The 26,748-nt window shown below is 45.9% G+C and overlaps 1 protein-coding gene across 5 annotated transcripts in view; it reads left to right on the top strand.

Annotated features, from left to right (window-relative positions):
* CFAP70 (cilia and flagella associated protein 70) overlaps window positions 1–26,748 on the top strand; it is a 57,847-nt gene that overhangs the window by 12,047 nt on the left and 19,052 nt on the right. For 3 of the 5 annotated variants that reach the window (XM_040356313.1, XM_040356315.1, XM_040356312.1), the window contains exons 6-19: window positions 4,608–4,805; window positions 8,448–8,630; window positions 9,845–9,939; window positions 11,980–12,079; window positions 12,701–12,838; window positions 14,342–14,494; window positions 14,614–14,703; window positions 16,978–17,069; window positions 20,017–20,077; window positions 21,914–22,105; window positions 23,357–23,488; window positions 23,627–23,752; window positions 25,167–25,300; window positions 26,335–26,450. In XM_040356313.1, the coding sequence (XP_040212247.1) occupies window positions 4,608–4,805; window positions 8,448–8,630; window positions 9,845–9,939; window positions 11,980–12,079; window positions 12,701–12,838; window positions 14,342–14,494; window positions 14,614–14,703; window positions 16,978–17,069; window positions 20,017–20,077; window positions 21,914–22,105; window positions 23,357–23,488; window positions 23,627–23,752; window positions 25,167–25,300; window positions 26,335–26,450 (1,810 nt within the window). The remainder of the gene's footprint in view (window positions 1–4,607; window positions 4,806–8,447; window positions 8,631–9,844; window positions 9,940–11,979; window positions 12,080–12,700; window positions 12,839–14,341; window positions 14,495–14,613; window positions 14,704–16,977; window positions 17,070–20,016; window positions 20,078–21,913; window positions 22,106–23,356; window positions 23,489–23,626; window positions 23,753–25,166; window positions 25,301–26,334; window positions 26,451–26,748) is intronic. The other 2 variants (XM_040356316.1, XM_040356314.1) reach the window with 1 other exon arrangement.

Here is a 26,748-nt window from a genome sequence, read left to right as displayed (position 1 = left end):
GCGTAAGTCGTCCGTGAATGGGGCTGGACGTCATTTACGTTGACGTCTAAGCAAATGACGTCGGTGCGACGTCATTTAGCACAATGCACGTCGGGTAATTTACCCGACGGGGCATGCGCAGTACGTTCGGCGCGGGAACGCGCCTAATTTAAATGGTGCCCGTCCCATTTGAATTGGGCGGGCTTGCGCCGAGCACATTTACGATACACCGCCGCAAGTTTACAGGTAATGCCGCATACACACCATCACTTTATGTGATGAAAAAAAACGACACTTTCTGTGAAGTAAAAAATTACGTTTTTGAAACTTCAATTTTCAAAGACGAAGTTGCCTACACACCATCGTTTTTCTCACAATGTTCTTGCAAAGTGAGGTTACGTTCCACCACGTTTTACCATTGAAGCTCGCTTCATAAGTAGCTTCTGGGCATGCGTGGATGAAAAAACGTTTTAGAAAACGACGTTTTTTGCTACACACGGTCAATTTCTGTGAAGTAAAAAGTGCACTTTTGAAAAACGACACATAAAATTGAAGCATGCTTCAATTTTTTTTGGTCGTTTTTTACAAGACATAAAACGACGTTTTCCCCCACACACAGTCAATTAAAGTGACGTTTTTAAAAACGTCATTTTTTTTCATCACATAAAGTGATGGTGTGTACGCGGCATAAGAGTTCTGAGAATCAGGCACTTGCGCTGTAAACCTGCGGCGGTGTAACCTAAATAACATATGTTACGCTGCCCAGGAGCAACGTAATTCTATGTGAATCTGGCCCAATGGTTGTCAACTTACAAAGGTTATGGAGCCTCAACTGTGGCTCCTGCCATCACCCGTAATGCTGCTCAGTATATGTAATATGACTACAGACATACTAGAAGAAATTATTGTCAGAGACTCTGGACTTGCTACAGGTTTTGTTGGAGATTTAGGACACTGCAGAAGAAAGTGGGAGACTGAGGACATGTACTTTGAAGTTAGTAGAGGTCCTGCCATTACCCCTATACAAGTCAATGCTTTCAGGTTTTACGCCCATGATCTAGAGCAGTGGTCTCCAAACTGCGGCCTGAGGGCCAGATGTGGCCCTTTGCTAGCCTTTATCCGGCCCTTGGGACACTATTCCCCCCACTGACACCAGCAGTGGGGCACTAGGTTTTCCACTGATACCAATGATGGGATACTATTCCTCCTACGAATACCAATAATAGGGCGCTACTCCTCCTACTGACCACCAACCCTGAGGCCATATTTATTATCACTGATACTGGGCTCGGGACATTTTCTACCCCTGCTGGCCACAATCCGGCCCTCCTAGAGTCTGAAGGACTGTAGACTGGCCCTTTGTATGAAAAGTCTGGAGACCCCTGATCTAGAGCAGTGGTATTCAAACTTTGGTCCGGGGGGCCATATGTGGCCCTTTGCTTCCCTATATAAGGCCCTTGAGGCACTACTTCAGCCACTGCAGCAAATTATACAAGACGCTACTTTCTCCCACTGATACCAATGATGGGACACTATTCCTCCCACTGATACCAATAATGGGGCAGTTTTCCTCCCACTGATACCAATGATGGGACACTATTCCTCCCACTGATACCAATAATGGGGCAGTATTCCTCCAACTGATACCAATGATGGGACACTATTCCTCCCACTGATACCAATAATGGGGCAGTATTCCTCCCACTGATAACAATGATGGGACACTATTACTCCCACTGAATCCAATGATGGGTACTATTCCTCCCACTGATACCTATAAGGGGGCAATATTCCTACCACTGAATCCAATGATGGGACACTATTCCTCCCACTGAATCCAATGATTGGACACTATTCCTCCCACTGAATCCAATGATGGGACACTATTCCTCCCACTGAATCCAATGATTGGACACTATTCCTCCCACTGAATCCAATGATAGAACACTATTCCTCCCGCTGATACCAATAACGGGGCAGTATTCCTCCCACTGATACAAATAATGGGGTAGTATTCCTCCCACTGAATCCAATGATGGGGCGCTATTCCTCCCACTGAATGCAATGATGGGACGCTATTCCTCCCACTGAATGCAATGATGGGACACTATTCCTCCCACTGATACCAATGATGGGACACTATTCCTCCCACTGATACCAATGATGGGACACTATTCCTTCCACTGACACCAATGGTGGGACACTATTCCTCCCACTGAATGCAATGATAGGACACTATTCCTCCCACAGAATCCAATGATGGGACGCTATTCCTCCCACTGAAGGCAATGATGGGACACTATTCCTCCCACTGAATCCAATGGTGGGACACGATTACTCCCACTGATACCAATAATGGGACAGTATCCCTCCCAGTGATACCATGATGAGGCCCTCTTCCTCACACTGATATTAATGATAGGGTACTATTCCTGCGACTAATACCAATGTGGGAAACTATTTTTCCCACTGGAACCAATGACACAAATGATGGGGCACTATTCCTCTCACTGACACAAATGATGGGGCATTGTTCACTCTCAGGGCATTTTCTACTCTCACAGGCCACAGTCCAGCCCCCTCAACGTTTCAAGAGGATGAAATATTGCCCCAAGGACTGAATAAACGCAAGCAAAGGGCCACATCTAGCCCCCGGCCGCAGTTTGAAGACCACTGATCTAGAGACACCTGTAGTATTTGGGCATACTAGAAAACCTGCTCTGACAAAACATGCAGGCTGAATGTTAACCATTATTTTTGAAAATTAGAGTTATTTGTCTGGCTGATCCTTATAACCTCTTACTTTTTGTGTCGTTGGAAAAAGTATAAAGACTTTTATTCCCTGCATTCTGGTTCTGGGCCAGTGAATATGAAATAAATCTGGAAGTGGCAACTTCTGCCCCAGGGCCCTTTCTCACAACAGGTTAATATTGGAAATTTGATCCGAATGATCTTGAAAGTTGCTACTTTAATTAGAGCTTTATGATTTCACCCAGGGCCGTCTTTAATATGGTTTGGGCCCTGGGCAAACATTTTTTTTGGGCCCCCCTCCAGCTTATTTTGGGCCTGGCTGGTTCACATGTATGTGTTTGGCAGCCCTCATTTGTGCAGGTACAGAAGCCCATTGATTTGAATGGGCTGCCATGCCTTCGTGTCCTGCAGAAAAAAGGTGCATTCAGCATTTTAAAAATACAGTTGCCTTGAAATCCATTCTGTTTTTGCACCATGCTACTTACCTGCAGTTCTTGCACACACACACAAACGCACTGTGTTTTTAAATGCGTGAACTAAACGTCTAAAAATGCAGCAAGTTTGACAGTGCGGGAACTGCAGATAAGTCACAGCAGACAGCAGAATGGACAGACAGTGCTGTATTTCATTGCTTGATGGGCATAGGTGTGCCGTGTGCGCAGCCTATTACATGAGGCATGCGCTTTTCTTTGCAGGAAACGCAGGCATGGCGGCCCATTCAAATGAATGGGCTGCTGTGCCTGCGCAAATGTGGGACACCAAAACACATACATGTGAACCAGCCAGGCCCAAAATAAGCCCGTCAAGCAGTTAAATACAGACAGTAATGCCATGTGCTCTGAGGCCTTACTCAGCCTGGACTGCAGGTCTGGTCTGTGATTTAAAGAGTTCCTCTATTTTACACATGGCATGGCATGGGGTCCCATGGTGCTAAAGCAGAATGGACAGACGGTGCTGTGACCCCCATGCCATGCCATGTGTAAAATAGAGGAACTTTTTAAAACACTGACCACCAGACCTGCAGTGAATCATCAAATATTATAAAGACTTTGGGCATACTCTACAGAAAACTTCTATTTGTAATATAGATTAGCAAACAGTGACAAAATACCTTGAGGTGCAGGACATAAAGAAGGAGTCAGCCTTGTCTAGATCAAACTGGGGATGCTCTAAAATCACATTCTAATTCCATTTTATATACAAGCAGCACCCAGTGGCAGGAAGGGAGAAGTGCACGTCTAAAGGGAAGCCGGGGGTGCTGTACATTTTATAACATTGGGAAGGGAAGCAGTACTGCGTGCCGCTGATGATTTTCAGCGATGATTTGTGGGCAGCACAGGGGCTTAACGGGTGGCTCTGCTTTGGTCCCCCAACAGTGACAGGGCCCTGGGCAGCTGCCCCTGTTTGCCCTATGGTAAAGACGGCCCTGATTCCACCCAGGGTAATAGGGGAGCTGAGTACAGTTCTTCGCTTTCATGCACATGCAGTGTTTTCTGTTTAAGTCAAATCTGAAGGCTCCTGTCACTGCCCCCGACTCCATGATTCACAGATTAATAATGGAAATCTGATCCAAGTGAACTTGGAAGTTGCTAGAAACTAAAATTAGGGCTTTGTGATTCTACCTAGGGTACTGTGGAAGCTGAGTTTAGTTCTCATTTTTCATATGCATGTAGTGTGCTCTGTTTTAGCCATGGCTGGCAATGGTGCTTTCTGTTCTGGAGCTGTTCTACTTACCAAATCACAGATTAATAATGGTGGCCTGAAGCAAGTGACCTTGGTAGATATTAAAATAAGATCATTAAGCTTTTGCCCAGGGTATTAGTGGAGCTGAGTTCAATCCTCCTTTTTCATATGCATTACACTGTTTTCTTTTTAAGCCGAGTCTGGAGGTGGCGGTTTCTGTCCCGGAGCTTTTACTCACCGAGTCACAAATCAGAAATGGGAATCTGATTCGAGTGACCATGGAAGCTGCTTATTGTGTCCCTGAGTCCTGGAACCCACAAGGGTCACAGTACAACTATGTCACCAGCCTTCAGCTACCATCGTTGGGAGAGGTGAGAAATAAACCATCCAAGGTAATACAAAGAAGGATACTTTTTATAATTATAAAAGGTGGGAAATGAAATTAAGATAATTGCTAGAACATAGGTGTACGCAACGTATTACATTAGGGTGTGCACCCCAAAGCTCAAACACACATGCGATATATCTATCTACAGTATACCTATCTATATAGATATAGGGCAGTAGGGCAATGGACAGTGTCAGTAGAACAGTTGATGGTGTCAGTGGGCAGAGACTGTTGTCAGTAGTTTATTTTTATTATTATTTTTAGTATTACTTTTTTACATTTTTTTTTCTTTATTATTTTTTGCAATATTTTTTTACAATAATTTTTTATTATTTTCTTTTACAATTTTTTAGGAGCACCATTGGGGGGCTTTGGTGAGATATCAGGGGCCTAAACAGACCCCTGATATCTTACTTTTCAGACAGAGAATGGGGCTGAGGACAGAGATTCCCAAGTCCCTTTCTCTGCAGCCAAGCAGCAGAGGGAATCTGTGCAACACAGGGTGATTAGGGTGTGCCTGGGCACACCTGGCACACCCTGTGCGCACGCATATGTGCTAGAATGTGATTCTCTTGAAAGTTGTTTAAAGAGGACCTGTCACTTGTGAAATATCTTATTAACCATGAATGAGCCATTCATGCGCAAAATGATTTGTTCGTCAGTCAGTGGGGGTTGATGTCATTCTGTACATGTGCCAACACTGCAGCAATTAAATGCAATATTGTCCACGCACACATTCCTGATAATGGCTATTCGATATTACTGGGTGCTGTAATGACCATCCACGTGAGGAAATGTCACCAGCACATCAATGATTCCTCAAAATGAGTCCAAAGCTTTTTGTTTCGTGGTCACATGGTAAACATAAGGCGACGTTTCGGAGCCACGCAGGGCCCCTTTGTCTGGCAAGTGACGTCACCACGAAAATAAAGCTTTGAATCCATTTTGAGGCATCCTTGGTGTGCTAGTGACATTTCTGCACTAATGCCGCGTCCACAAATGTTCGATGGGAGCTTTTGGTCGGAAATTCCGACCGTGTGTAGGCCCCATCGGACATTTTCTGACGGAATTTCCGACAACTAAAATTTGAGAGCTGGTTCTCAAATTTTCCGACAACAATATCCGTTCTCGTAAATTACGAGTGTGTGTGTAGACAATTCCGCCGCACAAAATTTCACGCATGCTCTGAATCAAGTACGAGACGGAAGCGCTCGGTCTGGTAAAACTAGCGTTCGTAATGGAGATAGCGCATTCGTCACTCTGTAACGGACTGAAAAGCACAAAGCTGAAAAACACAAATCGTCTCTCACAAAACTTCTACTAACACCAAATTAGCAGAAGGAGCCCAAAGGGTGGCGCACTTGGTGTGGGACTTCCATTTTATTGTGCTGTCGTATGTGCTGTACGCAGGGGCGGACTGACAACTCATGGGGCCCCCGGGCAATAAGAGATTATGGGGCCCCCAGGCAATAGATTATGGGGCCACACAGTATACACACACACACACACACACACACAATATACATACACACAGAATACACATACACACACTGAAAAGTTACTGGAGAGGTGGGGCAGCTACAATCTTGGGATTTTCTTAAAAACTCAGATTTTTACATACTGTCCCTGGTTTTACTGAGGCTGGCAACCCTGATGGGAACCCCTAGTGGCATGGGGGTCTCGGGCAATGCCCGAGTACCCAAATTGTCAGTCCGCCCCTGGCTATACGTGACTGCGTTTTTGACGTTCGCAATTTCCGACAACATTTGTGCGACCGTGTGTATGCAAGACAAGTTTGAGCGAACATGAGAAATGTATCCACGAAATGTATCCACTCTTGTGACATCAGCTTCTCTTGAGTAGTGGGGCATGCCTCTGTGTAGCCTTTTCTAGATTTCAGGCTCCACCCAGTCACCTCATGCCAATCCCAACTGAGTCACTTCAACTCCCTGATTAGGTTGACACCCCGCTTAGCTGCCAAGCATCCAGCAGTCAAGGCTCCCTTTCCTTAGGAGGGTCAAGGGCCCTTCATTACTCCCTCCGTTGTTATGGTTTGCATCTGGATGACCCCATAGCACATTGAATCATTTTATTGCAGACTTCTTTTCATATGGGCTTTGGCATAAAAGACTTAAAATTACTTTGCTTTGTGCTAACTCTATGGCCCGGATTCTTAAAGCACTTACGCCGACGTATCTACTGATACGCCGCATAAGTGCACGGATGCGCCGTTGTATCTATGCGCCTGATTCTTAATACAAGATACGCCTGAAATTTGGCTTCATCCGACCGACGTAAGTTTCCTAGGCCATTGGAGCCTGGGCGCATATTTACGCTGGCCGCAAGGGGCGCTTCCATTGATTTTTACGCGTCAAATATGCAAATGACTGAGATATGACGATTCACAAACGTACTTGCACCCGTCGCAGTAGTATACGCCGTTTACGTAAGGCTTACGTCCGGCGTAAAGGTATTCCACCACATAGGTATGGACGACGAAACAGCCGTCGTATTTTACGTAGTTTACACAAGTCGTACGTGAATGGGGCTGTGCGTAGGTTACGTTCACGTCGTAGGCATTGAGCCGTTGTATCTTAGGGAGTATATGCGACGTGATTCTGAGCATGTGCGTGCATGCGCCGTTCGTTCGGCCCTTCATTTACATGAGGTCACGCTTCATTTTAATAGCTCACGCCCACTACCTTCCTACTTTGAATTAGGCGGGCTTACGCCGGCCAATTTACGTTACGCCGGCGCAACAAAGGGAGCAAGTGCTTTGTGAATACTGTTCTTGCCTCTCTCTGTTACGTCGGCGTAGCGCATATGAGATGCGCTATGCCGCTCTAAAAATGCGCCGATCTACGTGAATCCGGGCCTATATGTTTTGTATGTTGGATCTTCGGCATGTGATTATTGGCTCCCTAAACACACCCCCCCCCCCCCCCCTAGGAGAACACAATAGCACGGGAGGGATTCCTCATCAGCAGCATCTATGGCCAGCTTAAGTGTTTACCTACACTTTAAAGTGGTTTTAAAGGCTCAAGCCGTGTGCAGTAGTCCCTCGAGCCCCCCCCCCAATACCTACCTGAGCCCCATTTTGATCCATCGATGTGCATGAAAGCAGCGCCTCTCTCGGGTCTCTTTCTTCCTTCCTTTTTGGCTGCGACAGTAGCACGAGCCATCGGCTCCCGCTACTGTCAATCATAGCCAGTGAGCCAATAAGGACAGGGCAGAGGCGAGCCACGCTCCATGTGTGAATAAACACACAGAGCAGAGGCTTGGGAGCAAGCTTGCTCGGATGCTCCTGTAGCAAGCTGCTTACTACGGGGGCACTTGGCAGTAGGGAGGGGCAGGATCTATGGCGGGGAACCCGAGAAGAGGTCAATCGGGGCTCCTCTATGCAAAACCATTACACAGAGCAGGTAAGTATACTGTGTTTGCCTTTTTTTTTTTTTTTTATCTGCCTTTAATATCACTTTAAGTTTAGGTTTTATTGCAAGCAAAAATGTGTTGGTGGCAGGGGTGATTTGGAAAGAAATGGAACCACCCAATAAACATATTTGCATTTTTTCCCCCCAGAAAAATAAAAGACGAAACCTAGTTGTTGAACTTTTCTTGGTCCTTTTTTGTTTTTCTCCTGACACAGAAGGACATCAATTTGATCTTCTCAAACGGAGCCCTGAAGGCAGGCGGGGAGAGTGAGCCTGTGTCCAGGCAGAAGAGATGGCCAATGAGCGGTATCGTGGCGCCAGGAGCTCAGCATATCCCAGAATCCTTAATTTTAGGCGGCGCATATGAAGAGGAAGACGGAGAGATGAATCGCAAAGAGGTTAGATAGTTACAGAGTTGGGTTAAAAAATGTATTCTTATTCATCATGTACAACTAAGAAAAAGAAAACACAATAGGCTCAATTCACAAAGTTTTGCCACATGGATCATTTTCAAATCTTTTCTGATTCCACTGAAAATAACTGTCACTTTTTTGAAAAATGATATCCTTTTTTGGTGTGTTAGCTTTATGAATGGAACCTAATGCATCAATGGGGCACTCGAGTTAAAGCAACAGGTTCACTTTATAGCTCATCTCTGGGATTCCTACCTTCTATGGTTCCTCTACCCATACACAAATCCAAAGCATATAACATTTTCAATTTATGAGCTGCAGAATCTATAAATTCAATATATTAGTACCTATGACCAGGTCTGCTGTTAGAAATCATAGGGTCCCATTCAGCCTACCGGACCCACCCCCCAAAAAATATCAAGTGATATTTTTGCTAAAATGCCACAGTCAGGGCAGGACTTAGGGTGGTGGGGGCTTAATAATCGAAGGGGCCCCCTGGAGCAGAGAAGGGGGGGGGGGCAGTGCGCCGACCGATCATACTTGTTGAGCGGGGGGGACAGCCGCTGGACGGACTTCTTACCTCTTCCCAGGGCCGCCTTCAGTAATTTTGGGGCCCCTTACACAGCTGCAGTGAAGGGGCCCCCTGTTGAGTGGAGGGGGGGGGGCTGGGGGCTGCTGAGAATTACGTCCATCCGCCGAAGTTGTTGAGCGGGGGGGTGCCGAAATTTTAGCGATTGGGGCGAAATTGAGGGAGGGGATTGCCACGAACAGGGGATTACCGCGAAATTGTAATTGTGGGAGAGGATTGCCGTGAAATTGCGGGAGGGGGTTGCCGCAATTGCCGCGATGGGGGGTTGCCGCGATTGAGCCCGGGGCCCCCTATTGGGCGGGGCCCATGGGCTTGAGCCCAATCAAGCCCAATGGTAAATCCTGCCCTGGCCACAGCCCTAATGCTATGCTTCGCAGCAATGGTAGAAATCATACCATCATCGATCAAGACTCATTTAATTGAAAAGTTCTGCCCTGCATGTGCCCCAAACACGCAGTTACGGATCGCTAGTGCCGAGTTAAAGAAGGCAGGGAGAAGGCAATATGGCTCTACAGATACCAGGGTGCCTTGGGGAGGCCTGTAGCTTACACATGTATTTGCAAATGTGTGCAGACTAAACCTCTGTTTTTAACACTTACTGCATCTACAGGACAAAGAGTTCCGCATGGAAGCTGAAACCCAACGTAAGAGAGTGATGTGGGACACAGAGAGGAGATGCTACCTTGATAAGCATGCCCTGACCAGGTAATGTGTAGACTCATGTCTTCTATAATTGGGAATTATAATGATTTTTCATTATTTATTCATGTTTATGCATTTTATAAACTAATATTATATCTCTATATTAATATAAAAAAAATTATTATACAAATAAACGTTAAATTTAGGTCACACCCTTAACATTATGGTTTTTCTAGCTTGCTTTTGACTGCATCTCTGTGATTGAAACTCTGTCTGAACAGAGCAGGCGGGAAGGGATGGGGAGGAGTTATTGGTATGACCCGTCCAGTTTGAGATACTGAGCTCCGTAAGGGCTAATCAAAAGCAAGAATACGCAAGAAAAAGGAGCCAAAAGCTAGAAAAGATAAAATATTCATATGTATTATTTTAGGTTACTTAGATTTAAAAAATATATAGCTAGATTTAGGTAGGCAGGCTTATCCTTGCGGCGGCGTAATGTATCGGTTTTACACTACGCCGCCGTAAGTTAGCGAGGCAAGTACATGATTCACAAAGTACTTGCCTGCTAAGTTACGGCGGCGTAGCGTAAATGCAGGGGGGGAAAGCGCGCCTAATTCAAAATAGGCTGAGGGGGAGTGTTTTATGTTAATTTGGGTTGACCTGACGTGATTGACGTTTTTTTGGAACGGTGCATGCGCGTCCGTGTACATATCCCAGTGTGCATTGCGGCTAAGTACGCCGCACGGTCCTATTGGTTTTGACGTGGACGTAAATGACGTTAATCCCTATTCACGGACGACTTACGCAAACGACGGAAAATTTTCAAATTCCGACGCGGGAACAACTGCCATACTTAACATTACTATTCCAGCTATTTGATGGAATAACTTAAGACCTGATAATGCGTTACGTAAACGGCGTATCTGTACTGCGTCGGCCGGGCGTACGTTCGTGAATAGGCGTATCTAGTGATTTACATATTCTACGCCGACTGCAATGGAAGCGTCACCTAGCGGTCAGCCTAAAAATTACACTGTAGGATACGACGGTGTAAGACACTTACGCCGCTCGTATCTGAGCCTAATTTAAGCGTATCTGGTTACCAGAATACGCTTAAATTAGCACCGGCGCACATTCAGACTTAGGCTAGCGTATCTACTGATACGCCAGCCTAAGTCTTTCTGAATCCACCTAATAGATTTTCTTTAAATGTGGTGCAAGCAAATGGTACTCCATCTCCATCCATGACTAATGCCATGTACACACAATCTTTTTTCAAAAACGTCATTTAAAATGATCGTGTGTGGGCTTCACATAATTTTTCAGGTTCTGAAAAACGACAAAAAAAAAAAATTCAAACATGCTGCATTTTTTAACGTTGTTTTAAACTATGTCGTTTTTCGGGTTGTAAAAAATGATCGTGCGTGGGCTAAAACAACGTATAAAACCTGCGCATGCTCAGAAGCAAGTTATGAGACGGGAGCGCTCGTTCTGGTAAAACTACCGTTCGTAATGGAGTAAGCACATTCATCACGCTGTAACAGACAGAAAAGCGCGAATCGTCTTTTACTAACACGGAATCAGCTAAAGCAGCCCAAAGGCGAATAGAACTTCCCCTTTATAGTGCCGTTGTACGTCACCGCGCTTTGCTAGATCATTTTTTAAAAACGATGGTGTGTAGGCAACATCGTTTTAATGATGAAGTTGGGAAAACTTTTTTTGACATGCTGAAAAACTACGTTTTTTTTTCATGCTGAAAAATGATCGTGTGTATGCGGCATAAGGCCTAAGCACCAAAACACATTGCCCCCCTCTGTGAATTTTATGTTTTGTTCTACTTACATAAAGGCGATCTGTTTGCGGATTTTACCAACATGCTGGCATTTCTTCAAGATTCAAATGTGACGCCATCTCCATCCATGACTAAGGCTTAACCGCCGAAACGCGTTGGCCCCTTGTGTGGATTTTATGTGTTGTTCTACTTACATAAAGGTTATCTGTTTGTGGATTTTACCAACATGCTGGCATTTCTTTAAGATTCATATGGGGCGCCATCCCCTTCACATGCAGTATAACTCATGAATGACAATGCTGTATTCACAGTTTACAGAAGCGGATAGCAGAGTGCCGTTACTGGCCAGTAGAGATAATGAGAACACCAATTTCAACCGCCAGCAAATCTAAAGCCGGCAAGGCGGAAAAAGTAAGTACACTGAATCTAAGACTAAGTATATGTAACGAAACGTCCCACACTCCGCTTGAGTGCTTTCGTCATATACCACTTCCTTCCAGTCTGGATATAGATATCAGATATTCCAACTGCTCACAAGCACACAACGAGACGATTTTTTTTCTTATTTTTTCTTCTTCTTTCTTCTTCAAACTTTCTTCTTCCTTCTTCATACTTTCTTCTTCCTTCTTCATACTTTCTTCTTCCTTCTTCATACTTTCTTCTTCCTTCTTCGTACTTTATTCTTCCTCATTCTTATATTCCTTCTTATCAGCTTTTGGGCTGTCTTCTTCTTCTTCTTTCTTCTTTCTTCTTTCTTCTGCCTTCTTCTGCCTTCTTCTGCCTTCTTCTGCCTTCTTCTGCCTTCTTCTGCCTTCTTCTGCCTTCTTTCTTCTTCTGCCTTCTTTCTTCTTCTGCCTTCTTTCTTCTTCTGCCTTCTTTCTTCTTCTGCCTTCTTTCTTCTTTATACGTTCATTGTCCTTCTGTCTTTCTACTTCCTCCTTCCATCCATTGATAGTGTTTTTTCCCCCTTTTTTTGGCAGTTCTTTACTAATGCCATTGGTTCATTCTTCAATCTTCCATTATAATTTCCAGCAGAGTGATGAGGACACCCAAATATCATTTCATGGAGTTGCCTATGTAAACATGGTGCCTCTGTTGTATCCAGGAGTAAAGCATCTTCGTGGAGCCTACCGGATTCTAGCCTACCAGGAGGCTGAAGTGTTGGAAAAGGTGAAATTATACAGATGAGTCTAAAAAAACATAACTGTATACAGAATTACCTACACCAGAGACATAGCTGTAGTTGTGTAGACGCATCAAGAATTAAAGTTGCTCCAAGGGCATTGTGAGAGTAGTTGGCCAATATTGGGTCTTGGATTGATTATGGTTATCGTATGTCCTGCAAGTTGATTGGTTCGGGCTAGGAGACCCTCTTCTTAAAGAGACCGTTTTATCATACTGGTTGCAGGTAAAATCAATGGGCCGGATTCATGTAGCTCAGCGGATCTTTAGATCCGCTAGATCTACCTGGTTTACGATCCGCCGGTGCAATTTAGCGAGGCTTGTGCATGATTCATAAAGCACTTACCTCGCAAATTGCACCGTTGGATCGTAACTCCCCCCGGCGGAATGCAAATTCCGCGGCTAGGGGGAGTGTACAATTTAAATCAGGCGCGTTCCCGCGCCGATTTAACTGCGCATGCGCCGCCGGTGAAAAAGCCCAGTGCGCATGCTCCAAATGACGTCGCTAGGACGTCATTGTTAGCGGCGGGTACGTCAATTGCGGCCATCGGGATTCCCGATCGACTTCCGCAAACGACGTAAAAATTTTGAATCTCGGCGCTGGAACGGCGGCCATACTTAACATTAGCTACCCCTCATATAGCAGGAGTAGCTCTCCGCCGGAAAAAGCCGAACGCAAACGACGTTGAAAAAGAGCGACGGGCGGGCGTACGGATGTGAATCGACGGTTTTCCTCATTTGCATATGCGACGTGTAAAACAAAGCGACGACACCTAGCGGCCGGCGGGAGATTACAGCCTAAGATTCGACTGGTGTAAGTCACTTGCACCAGTCGGATCTAAGGGAGATCTATGCGGAACTGATTCTTATGAATCAGTCGCATAGCTCCGACCGTGGGATCTCACAGATCCGACCGTCGGCTCTCACAGATACGACGGCGGATCAGGAGATCCGCCAGCGTATCTATTGATGAATCTGGCCCAATTAGTTTAATTGCTTAATTGCAGAATTTGTATTTCTCTAAACATTTTTGTTGATTAATAACTTGCTAGAAAAGTTAACTTAATCAAGAAGAGTCAATTCCCTAACACAGCCACCCTCCCTTTGTGCACATCATAGCCCTGTCCTCTTCTGAAAGTGTCTATTTACTGTCTGTGCTGGCCCAGCTGCTCTTCCCCTCCTTCATAATCTTTTAGGAAGGAGTGGAGGTGAATATTATAGAGTCACTTGAGTGACAGCTTTGAGTCTGCTGTCATCACATCCAAGATGGTGGCACCCAGCAGGAATAATATCTCCCTATCAGGTCAGAAATATTGGAGAAAAATAAATATTGAAAATTTAAGTATACATCCAAATAAAATTTGAACATTTAAGCATGCATCCAAATGAAATTGTTAGAATTGTATTGCATTATGCTATATATGACATTTTAATGGCTGAATTGCAGTTAATGAGCTAACACTGTAAGATCTTATTCCCTCCTTGACGCAGACAAAGGTTCAGTCGTCCGTTCTGCGGGATCTCGTGCGGAACAACAGCTTGATGGGGAAAGTCACAGGCGCTCCATTAGGCCCCAACTCTTCACATGTGAAGCCGGCACCCAGCCGCATGGAGAAAGGCACAAAGGAGAAGGATGGCAGACGGGTAAGCCTTGTGAAGCCGGAGGTGTTCCTAAGCTCCCACAGGCCCCAGGGGTGAAAGATGGTTTTATCATATATATCAGTGGAAAAAAAAGTTTATGCCTTACCTTGTTCTGTTTGCAGATGTCGGCAGTGCTGAAGTCATCAGAGGTGACAGACCTCGATCAAGCAGCTGCCAATACTCAAGCTGTACCTCCCAATGTAGAAGGCCAGGTAATACACACTTTGTACTGAGAGCAACGCATGGAGAGGGAATGTGAAATCACTAGGATTTATTTTTTATTTTTTATACATAGATGTGCAAAATAGATCACCTTGCTTTACATAATCTTATCAATGGGGTAGATTCAATAAGATTTGCGCATTTTTTACGTAGGCGCAGCGCACCGTTTTTGCCCTGCACCCCCGCAAATTTTCTGCGCTACCCTCGATTCACGGAGCAGTAGCTCCGTAAATTGCATGGGCGCTCCGGCAAAATGCCCGGCGTAAGCGCGCGCAATTTAAATGATCCCGTAGGGGGCGGGAATCATTTAAATTAGGCGCGTTCCCGCGCCGAGCGTAGGGCGCATGCTCCGTCGGGAAACTTTCCCGACGTGCATTGCGGCAAATGACGTCGCAAGGACATCATTTGCTTCAAAGTGAACGTGAATGGCATCCAGCGCCATTCACAATTCACTTACGCAAACTACGTAAAGTTCAAATTTCGCAACGCGGGAACGACGGGTATACGTAACATTGGCTGCCGCTGCTAATAGCAGGGGCAGCCTTACGCGAAAACCGCCGTACGCAAACAACGTAAACTGCGTACGCAGGGCTCGCGTAACGTTGTGAATCTGCGCTAGTATGCAATTTGCATACTATACGCTGAGCACAACGGGAACGCCACCTAGCGGCCATCGCAAGAATGCAGCCTAAGATATGCGGGCATAAGAGCCTTATGCCACGCATATCTTAGGCTGCAGTCGGCGTAACGAGGTTCCTGAATCAGGAGCATTCGTTACGCCGGGGCAAGTAAGCAATTGCGCTGCGTAACTATGGTTACGCAGGCGCAATTGCTCTCTGAATCCGGGCCAATGTGTTTTCATGTTTTAAAAACCGTGTTCCTTTGTTTAGTTGTTAAAGCGGAGGTCCACACTAAAATGGAACTTCTGCTTTTCAGGACCTTCCCCCCCTCTGGTGTCACATTTGGCACCTTTCAGGGAGGAGGGGGGATGCTGATACAGGTATTTGCACCCACTTTCGGGCATAGTCACCTCCCCCCCCCCCCCACTGTCTTCTGGGAGACACACCACATGAGCACCTACTGTACTCAATTTATAACATTTGTATTGTGTGTTTTTTTGGGGGGATTTTTGGTTGATATTCTGTCTCGATAATTTAAAATAAACCGATGATAACAATTATAGACCTCTAATTTCTTTGTAAGTGGGCAAACTTACAAAATATGCAGGGGGTCAAATCATAATTTTCCCTACTGTAAGGACGCAGTCCCAAGGGATATTTCATTTCAAGTTGAGTGTTGGCCTACAAAAAAAGTGTTTATTTTAGTTTTTTTGGGTAACTCAACTTTTTTCAGCAATTTTTTATGGAATGCAGTTTTTATATACCACCTTTGGGCTAGATTCAGAAAGAATTTACGTATCTATAGATACGCCGCGTAAATTCAAAGCTGCGCCGGCGTATCTTCTTTCTGTATTCGAAATTAGGCTAAGATCCGACTGGCGTAAGTCTCTTACGCCGTCGTATCTTAGGGTGCATATTTACGCTGGCCGCTAGGTGGCGCTACCGTCGATTTCAGCTTAGAATATGCAAATGAGCTGGATACGCCGATTCAGAAATGCACGTGCGCCCGGCGGATTTTTTTTACGTCGTTTGCGTAAGGCTTTTTCCGGCGTAATGTTTCTCCTGCTATATGAGGCATATCCAAGGTTAAGTATGGACGTCGTTCCCGCGTCGAATTTTGAAAATGTTACGTCGTTTGCGTAAGTCGTTCGCGAATAGGGCTTTAAATTACGTTCACGTCGAAAGCATTGACTATTTGCAACGTGATTAGGAGCATGCGCACTGGGATACGTTCACGGCCGGCGCATGCGCCGTTCATGAGAAACGTCATTTACGTGGGGTCATGTTTTATTTACATAAAACACGCCCACCTCTTGACAATTTGAATTCGGCGCGCTTACACCGGAAGATTTACTCTACGCCGCCGCAACTTACGGAGCAAGTGTTTTGTGAATGCACTTGCCCGTCTCAGTTGCGGCGGCGTAGCGTAAATAACATACGCTACGCCCGCACAATTTTACGTCCCCCTACCTGAATCTAGTCCTTTGTGTATAGTGGATGTTCACATATTGCAAATAGAGGTCAACCTTTCCATTATGGCCCCACTATACTTGCTGTTGTGCTTGTGTGTTTTGCGGAGATCCAATACCTTCTGTTGTGAAAGTGTCACTCACCCATTGATTCTCTTCCTTCTCTTCTCTCCAGCAATATGTGGAGTCGGGGGCTTACCTGGTGATAGAGTTCAGTCTGGAGAAACCCCTGGTGCCCAAACGCATGGCGGAGGAGATGGAGCTGAAGTGAGTATCCAAATCAGCTCTTCTATGTCTGTCCCATCTGTTCAACAGTCTATTGTTAAAGCAAAACTCAATAGCCACCAAAGGATAGTAATCCACTTTGTGTTCACCAATTGCCTTTGCAAATGCAAATATTACATTGTAAAGGTTGCAGTGGCATCATCACTGTGCTGGACAGAAGAGATGTGGGAGGGGCCCAGCAGACTCCACCCACTACACGCTGTCTGCGGAGATAGGACCAGCCACCCTGTACAAGGAGAGAAAGCAGCAGTGAGCGGTCTTTATTACAGAAATCTCCTGCACAGAGGGAAAGTCTCACACTGGATTACTGCACAGATCTGGAAGAAATACACAAACAAGCCAAGATTCAAGAAGAATACACATAGGGGCAGTTCCACAAAGATCTGCCCCGGCGCAGCGTATCTGAGATACGCTACGCCGCCGTAACTTACTTTTGTTAGGTTCGAATCCAGAAAGAATTTGCTCCGTAAGTTACAGCGGCGTAGTCTATCTCTCGCGGCGTAACGGCGTGTAATTCAAATCGGCGAGTAGGGGGCGTGTTTCATTTAAATGAAGCGCGTCCCCGCGCCAAACGAACTGCGCACGTGCATTGTGCTAAATGACGTCGCAAGGACATCATTGTTTTGACGTGGACGTAAATTACGTCCAGCACGATTCACGGACGACTTACGCAAACAAAATAACATTTTTAAAATTATACGCGGGAAACGACGGCCATACTTAACATTGCGTATGCCACCAAATGGCAGCTTTAACTATACGCCAAAAAAAGCCGACTAGAGACGACGTAAAAAATTGCGACGGCTGCTCGTACGTTCGTGGATCGTCGGAAATAGCTCATTTGCATACTCGACGCGGGAAACGACGGGAACGCCACCCAGCGGACGCCGAAGAATTGCATCTAAGATCCGAAGGCGTACGCCTGTCGGATCTAACCCAGATGCCGTCGTATCTTGTTTTGAGGATTCAAAACAAAGATACGACGCGGGAAATTTGAAAGTACGTCGGCGTATCAGTAGATACGCCGGCGTACTCTCTTTGTGGATCTGCCCCATAATGAATGGATTTAGACAAAAATGCTTTTTTTGAAGTTCAGCTTTAAAGTCACAGATCATGGTGAAGGGCCAATCACAGCAGCCCTTTACCATGTGATCAGCTGCTTACATGTAAACAGACTTTCCGCTTATCAACAGTCCTTTCCTCCCACACTGTTTCTGTGTGAGGAAAGGAGAGACGTTAACTGGCAAGACTGTCAGTACATTGTTTACACTGATAATTATCAGTGCAGCCTATTAGGTGCCACCTATCAGTGCTCATCAATGCCACCTATCAGTGCCCATCAGTGCTGCTTATCAGTGCTTCCTCAGCAACATTTTAAGCTGAGAGCGTCTCTTTCATACAGCCCAGAGCCTGCACTGACAGTTCCCCCTACCTCCTCCCTCGCACGGATAAGAAAAGGAGCGAGCCAATCGGCTCCTTCTCCCACCCTTCTCCTCCCTTGTTTGCACTGTGGGAAGTGTGAAGCTTCACACTTCCCGCGGTGCACACACAGCAGGAGAGGGGCGGTCGGAGAAGGAGCAGATCGGCTCTCTCCTCTCTCATCTGTATGAGGGAGGAGGGAGGGGGAACTGTCAGTGCAGGCTCTGTGCTGTATGAAAGAGATGCTCCCAGCTCAGAGCCAGCAACGACCAGCAACCCCCGCTGGGACCCCCTGACAGTGGTGGAATACCAGGGTCCGTCACAAGTGCAACTCTAATGGTTCCACCACTGCCCATAATCCCAAATCATCTGGCAATCACAGCAGGATATCCTGCACGTGTTTGGGTCCCATTATCCTTCAATGGCACCCCAAACCCAATGCAATGACCGTGTCACCCAACAATTGCGGCAAACCGCACCTTCACAAACCTTGTGAAGCTTGTTGCCCAAAAAGAAGCAGGAGTTTTTTTTTCAGGTGACAAACGCGCATAGGGCAGCCTATGCAAGTGAATGGGCTACCCTATGTGACACACAGAATAGCAAGAAAATTGTGATGTCAAAATCATGTAGCCGGTAATGTTCATTCCCACTACGCAATGATGTGAACAAAGCCTAAGTGAAGTGGTAAGGAGGTGCTTACTTCCTCCAAGTCTGCACCACCTTACTCTCTGGTCAAGTTGGCACAGGCTTACTCTCTGACATCTGGTCAAGTGGGCACTCTTTACAATCTGACCTCTTGTCAAGTTGGCACCATTCTTAATAGGTTCTCACCCAGAGGTTGTCCATTTATGAGCTAAAAGGGACCTCAAATGCAGCCCCTGACATCAACAAAAGGCCACACATAATGTTTAATATATTTGTAGCTTGAAAGGACTTCAGAAGCTGCAGACTTAGAGAAAATGAGGATCAGAGAGTGTGTACATGCTACATTGTTGGCTGGGGATGTGCCGCAGAAGACAAAACAAAACTGGTAACATGTTACATGAGACTAGTAGAGATCAATGCTATTACCCTAATCAATATTCCCACTACAGACTGGTCTGAGGTTAGAACCCTGGTGCCCAACATGCAGCCCTTGGGCCACAGGTTGGGCACCAGGGCTCTAGCCAATCCCTATTCTATCAATTACATTTTTACATTTTCATACCTTAGACTTCAAGTGTAGAGCGCAATCGGCGTATTGGGGGCAGAAGACCAACCACAGAGCTCCACAGCTGCTAATTTCCTTCCACCAGTGTTTACGACCCGCAGACCGCAGCGTCGGATAACAGCTGCCAATTTATAACTATATCTGTCACACAGAGTGCCCGTGAAATCTATGATCAGCCTGACATACGATCCTCAGCAGGAAAATAATAAGCCTTCCAAGTGCCACCAACCGTAAAGAATGTCTGTGAATTTTGACACTAATTTCACAGTCACACTGACTCAATGTTGTCTCATCACACAGAGTGAAGGAGCTTGTCCCACCTCGGGCACCGCTTAACCGACGGACAGCCAACGCCCAAAAGGTGAGGATTCAGTTTTGAATGGACATAATATATAATTCACAGCTGTGTATAGGCCATCATCAGTAGATTCCATTACCGTTTCAATGATGAAATACCTATTATTATTATTATAAGGCTCAAACAAAAGCTCCAGAGTGCGTACATAACATTATTACATAACAGAGCCCCATAATGGTTTCCCATTTTTCCTAGAGTATAAGTAAACTTTAAGGCACTTATCCATTTTGCCCCCTTTGCCTTGAACTAACCTAACCCTCCTTCCCCCTCCAGGGGGACCCACTGAGACCTGACGGCAACAGTTTTGCTGTATGTTTATATCCTGCGGGGTAAGTCCCCACTATCCTAACCACGCCTGCACGTTACAGCCTCAGAGACGTCCCTGAGGTTATCCCCGATAATCTTTGGCCTAGGGCAGTGGTTCTCTCCCTTTCTAGTGCCGTGACTCCTTGATAAAATTTCCCAAGTTGTAGGGACCCCTAACAGTAAACTTATTTTCGTAATCGGCACCCAAGGCAAGACAAGTAATTTGCGCCCCCTAACCCACGGACATTTAGCGCTCCCAGAGTCCGTTCCACTCATACAATATTAAAACCCCTTATGCTACATTTTGGGATGTACCACTCTCTCCTTGTTCTCCTTTCTGTCCCTATACCTCTCTCTCTCTCCTAATTTCTTTTTTTTTTTCCTTACATCACTCTCGCTAGCCGTCTTTCTTGTTCTTTCTCTTATTCTTTCTCTCCCTTTTCCTTTGTTCCTCCCCCTCTTTTCCTCTCCCTTCCATGTATTCTCTATTTTTATTCCTTCTCTTACTCCTTGGTAGGGGCAAAGGGATGAGTGCCAGTGCTGATGGGAAGTTGGGATGAGTGGCAGTGCTGGTGGGGGGTGGGATGAGTGGCAGTGCTGGGGGTATAGGTGTGCGCAGCCTATTGCATTAGAGTGTGCACCCCAAAGCCAAACACACACTACCGATCGCTCGCGGTGTTCATTCAGAAAGGGAAGGGGCCGGCAAATTACATATTTACTGGCCCCTTCCCCACTCCTAGCAGCAATAGCCAATAGGAGAGAAGACTGAAGCTGGCAGCGCTGCAAGAGGAAAGATGGGAGTCAGGGCAGTAGGGGGAATCAGTGCCGCACATGGTGATTAGGGTGTACCTGGCACACCCTGTTCGCACGCCTATGGCTGGCGGGGCGGGGGGATTTCTGATCAGCCAACTTGGGTTCTCTTGATCAATGTCATCTGCTGATCTGAGAAGTGTAGTGGGGACTTTTAATGGCAACTACAATCACAGGAAGTGTTACTCACTGTGTCTCCGGCTTCACTGTGTCTCCAGCTTTGTGGTGTCTCGCAGCAGTGACACCTATGCTGAAATCGGAAGGTGGGGTCTCCTCCAGCCCCTCCCACTTCACATTCCTTACCAGTCAGCTGACCTCTAGCCTCTGCCCCCCACCCATGCCGCGAACTGAATTGGCGGCCGGCGAAGAGGCTGAGTGGGTGGCCGTGGGCTCCAGGAAAAGCCCAGCTGGGCGGCCGCAAAAAGGCTAGAAGAGCGGTTCGGGCTTTAGGCACATCCCAGGATTCAGTGACCCCTGGCAAATTGTCATTTGACCCCCAAGTTGAGAACCACTGGCCTAGGGGCATTACCCCATAGAAGTCTGTGGGGCTGTATTGTGTAGGCATGACCAGGATGGGAGACTTATATAAAATATAACTTATAAAAAACATATCACATGGTTTCAACATGGGTTAGGCAGATAAAAAGATTTTAGCCTTTCAACTGTGTATTTAGCTGCTTGTGTGGCGTTTAACCATCCCTTGTGTCTCCCTGAATTCTGCAGGCAGTTTCTGACTATCAGAGCCAAGTCACCAGCATAACGAAGGCCATTTTGGAGGAATACTGCGATCTGTTCGGTCAGCAAGCTGCCAGTGGGGTGGAGGTGGATCCCCAAGTTCTAGAAGAACAGAAATGCCAGCTCAATTATGAGTTAAACTGCTCCGGAAAATATTTTGCCTTCAAGGAACAAATCAAGGTACGAATAAGAGGAACAAATCAAGGTAGAAACAGTAGAAATAAGAGGAACAGGCACACATTTCAGGTTCAAATGCCGCGTACACACGATCGGAAATTCCGACAAGAGAACTGTGGATTTTTTTGGGGGTTCAAATCACAGATTTTCTAATCTTTGGAATTTCGAATTTCAAATTTTCGAATTTTCGAAATTTTGAATTTCCTAATTTCGAATTTCGAAATTTTGAATTTCTGAAATTAAAATATTTCCGAAACTCCAATTTTCAAATTTCCGAATTTTTCGAAATTTCAAATGTCCGAAATTCCGACTATCCGAATTTCGGAAATTCTAAAAATTCTGAATTCTGAAATCCCAAAATCCCAAAATTGGGAAATTCAAAAAATTGTCAAATTTGTAAAAATGTGTTAAAAAAACTAATTAGGAACTAAACAAATTGCACATGTCTACTAGATGATACTGGATGTCCTCCAGACAGGAAATGAGGCAGGCTCTATCTGACTTGCTGCAGCTTCTAATGTACATTGTGGCCACTTCATTGGCAGACGAGGGATGGCGTCATTCAGGCACAACCAAAATTGTGTCAGGAATGCACGTACATGTACATTTGGTAGATAACTGTGATCAGGCAGGTAAGTTTGTATAATTAAATCAATTGTGTTGCGGCAGGTCGGCTCCCCTGCGCGAGAGCCCGTACCTATACGTCGGCTCTCGCGCAGGCCACTAGGGCCACGCGCGTCCCCCGACTCCCGTGCGCGTGCCCGGCAGGTGCGATCGCCGCCGGGCACACGCGATCGCTCATTACAGAGCGGGGACCGGGAGCTGTGTATGTAAACACACAGCTCCCGGTCCTGTCAGGGGGGGAAATGCTCATCTTCTGTTCATACAATGTATGAACGGAAGATCAGTAATTTCCCCTAGTGAGGCCACCCCCCCCCTACAGTTAGAACACACCCAGGGAACATACTTAACCCCTTCCCCGGCCCCTAGTGTTAACCCCTTCACTGCCAGTGGCATTTTTATAGTAATCCAATGCATTTTTATAGCACTGATCGCTGTGAAAATGACAATGGTCCCAAAAATGTGTCAAAAGTGTCCGCCATAATGTCGCAGTACCGAAAAAAATCGCTGATCGCCGCCATTACTAGTAAAAAAAAAAATATTAATAAAAATGCCAGAAAAATACCCCCTGTTTTGTAAACGCTATAACTTTTGCACAAATCAATAAACGCTTAGATGAAATCTTTTGTGTAGCACGCAGTGGTGAAGATTGTCAGGGAGAAGTACCTGAGGACCACAGCTTTTGAGGACCGTGACCAGCTGCAGGCATTCCTGAGTGAGCTGTACATTTACCTGGTAGATCAGATGCACATTGCTCTGAACAAGGTAAGGAGGTCAGGGAAGAAACGTATGGGAAGTAGGAATCATCAACAATTACACTGCTTTACACCGGATAGTTCAAAAGCTTGGAAGTACATCAGTTCAGTTGGCAATGGGTGAGCCTCTCTTTCTTTCATCCCCTAGACCTTGTTTGATGATAAAGAAGAGCCGCCCCCCGATCCTATGACAGATACGGAACAGCTCCTGCGATTTGCCAAGGAAGCAGAGATGAATGGAGATTATAATCTAGCTGAGATGTATTATAAGGAGGTAAGGAAGTGTTTTGTATGATATTAAAGTGGAGTTCCACCCATAAATATAACATTACATCAGTAGTTTTAAAAAAATGTCATTAGTCCTTTAAGAATTTTTTTTTTTTTTTAGATGCCTTCAAAGTGTTGTTGCTAGGCAGAATAGTTAATCTTCCCTCTTCCTGCACCTAGGTGCTTAAGCTTCCTAACCTACACCGCACAGACTCCTGGGAATGTAGTGGGTGTAACTTTCCAGGAGTCTGTGCACTCCCCAGTCTCAAAGAATCATGTGACTTGGACAGTACAGGTGCTGAAATCCTTGTGTGCATGCTCCAAATTAACCCGTAAGAAGCCAATGCTTTCGACGTGAACGTAAATGACGCACAGCCCTATTCGCGAACGACTTACGCAAACAACGTAAAATTTTCAAAATTCGATGCGGGAACGACGTCCATACTTAACATTGGTACGCCGCATCTACGCCTCATATAGCAGGGGTAAGTTTACGCCAGGAAAAGCCTAACGTAAACGTTCGTGAATTGGCGTATCTGATTTACATATTTCTAGGCGTAAATCAGCGTACACGCCCCTAGCGGCCAGCGTAAATATGCAGTTAAGATACGACGGCGTAAGAGACTTACGCCGGTCGGATCTAATACAAATCTATGCGTAACTGATTCTAAGAATCAGGCGCATAGATACGATGCCTCGGACTTAGGCCTTGTACTCACGGCAGGACATGTCCGATGAAAACGGTCTGCAGACCGTTTCCATCGGACATGTCTGGCCGGGGACTGCCCGGGGACTTCTGTTCGATGGCTATACACACCATCGAACAGAAGTCCGCGCGTAAACAATACGCGGGGCGTGTCCGCGGTGTCGCCGCGTCGATGACGCGGTGTCGCCGCGACAGTGACGCTGCGACGTGGGCGGCCCGCCTTTAAAATGCTTCCACGCATGCGTCGAAGTCATTCGACGCATGCGAGGGATGGCGGCGGCAGGACATGTACGGTAGGTCTGTACAGACGACCGTATATGTCCGGGCGGACAGGTTTCCAGCGGACTGTTTTAAAGCAAGTCCAGGAAAACGGTTGTCCGCTGGAAACCTGTCCGATCCGCCCGAAAATGGTCCGCTCGGGCCAATACACGGCCAAACATGTCTGCTGAAACTGGTCTGCGGACCAGTTTCAGCAGACATGTTTGGTCGTGAGTACGGGGCCTCAGAGTTACGACGGCGTATCTGGAGATACGCCGGCGTAACTCGTACGTGAATCCGGGCCTGAGTGTTTATTGCTATAACATCACGCTGAACTTCTGCACCTTTTTTCCCAGTATAAAATCAAAGGGTATGTGTATTAGCATCTTAATTTCCAGTAAATCTGATCAGTGGGAGCCATAAACATGTCTTTTATGTTTTTGTTATTCCTCTGTAGAGATTGGCTCGTGACCGTCAGTCTCCTGATCACTGGTTGGAGTATGGAAGTTTCAGCCTTTTGATTGGTGATATTATCAAAGCTCGGCAATGCTTCCATGAGGCCTTGCTCTTAGACCGTCAACATTTAAACAGGTAACCAACACTCCAGAGCAACCGTCCACTGTGTTTCCCCGAAAATAAGACAGGATCTTTTATACATTTTGGCTACAAAAAATACACTAGGGCTTATTTTCAGTGGATGTCTTATTTATTTATTTATGGTATGTACAAAAAAGTTCCTCCCCCTGTCAGCTCAGGAGTCAGCATTGTGAAATTCTGTAATCCCCAAAATAAACCTTAGTTAAAGACTTTGTAAAATGAGGAAAATACCCTTTCTCTTCCGTTCATGGACGGACACAGCAGCCTTTGACCTTAGGGTTATATTCTCCTGGAAGGAAGCGGATATAACCCTAAGGTCAAAGGCTGCTGTGTCTGTCCATGAACTCAGAGAAATGGATTTTACGGTGAGTACAAAAATCCTATTTTCTTTTCCGTTCATGGACGGACACAGCAGCCTTTGACCTTAGAGTTATATCCGCTTCCTTCCAGGAGAATATAACCCTAAGGTCAAAGGCTGCTGTGTCCGTCCATGAGCTCAGAGAAATGGATTTTACGGTGAGTACAAAAATCCTATTATTTGCAGCTCCGCTGGGCGCTCACGTGACCCACCGGGCTCTTCTTCCCCGCTCCGAAAACTGCAGAGAGAGAAGCCGAGATCCCAGCTCACGTCAGCCCGCTCCAAGCACTGCAGAGGGAGGGGCTGCTGACGTCAGCTGGGAGGATAAGAGAAGAGCTCCAACAGGTCACGTGAGCGTCCAGCAGCGCTGTAAATAAGGTATTTTCCACAATAAAGTTACACAATGAGACACACTGCACATTATGTAATCTTTTTACAGAATGGATTACATGAACTAGGGCTTATTTTCGGGGTAAGGCTTATATTGCAACCATCACAGAAACTCACGCTAGGTCTTATTTTCGGTGTAGGGCTTTTTTTCCGGGGAAACAATAGATAACTCACATTGTTCTCATTTTGTGTGTTTAAGGTCCCTTCGAATAATCATGTATGTCTGCCCTCTAGTGGCTGGGATGTGCACATGTAGTAATACTATTTCTTCTATGTGCAGTTTGCTCCTGTGTGGTATGGTAGCTGTTCTGTTGGATAACAATGAGGATGCAGAGGTGTTTTTTGAAGACGCAACTTGTGTTCACCCAAGCAGTGTCTTGGCTTGGACTGTGCTAGGTATGTACTTTTCAAAGACACACTTCCAAATCTTATGGAAAGCCTTCCCAGAAGAGTGAGGCCTTTTTATAGCTGCAAAATTGGGGGAAACTCAATATTAACGCCAATGGTTTTGGAGTCCAACAAACTCATACACATGTGATGGTCAGGAGCTCACAAACCTCGGGTTTTATAATGTAAATCAGGTCATTTGTCAGTGGCTTAGCATGGGGTGCAAAATTCTTAGGGGTGCAAAATAGGTAAGAATTTGAGGTGAGAAAGGGTGGGGGGTCGGTCTGTGTGCTCTAAACTATGTCTT

This window comes from Rana temporaria, chromosome 6 (genome assembly GCF_905171775.1).
Source record: "Rana temporaria chromosome 6, aRanTem1.1, whole genome shotgun sequence".
Classification (NCBI taxonomy): domain Eukaryota; kingdom Metazoa; phylum Chordata; class Amphibia; order Anura; family Ranidae; genus Rana; species Rana temporaria.
Note: the sequence above shows the minus strand (reverse complement) of the source record. Positions and strands in the feature narration are given on the sequence as shown.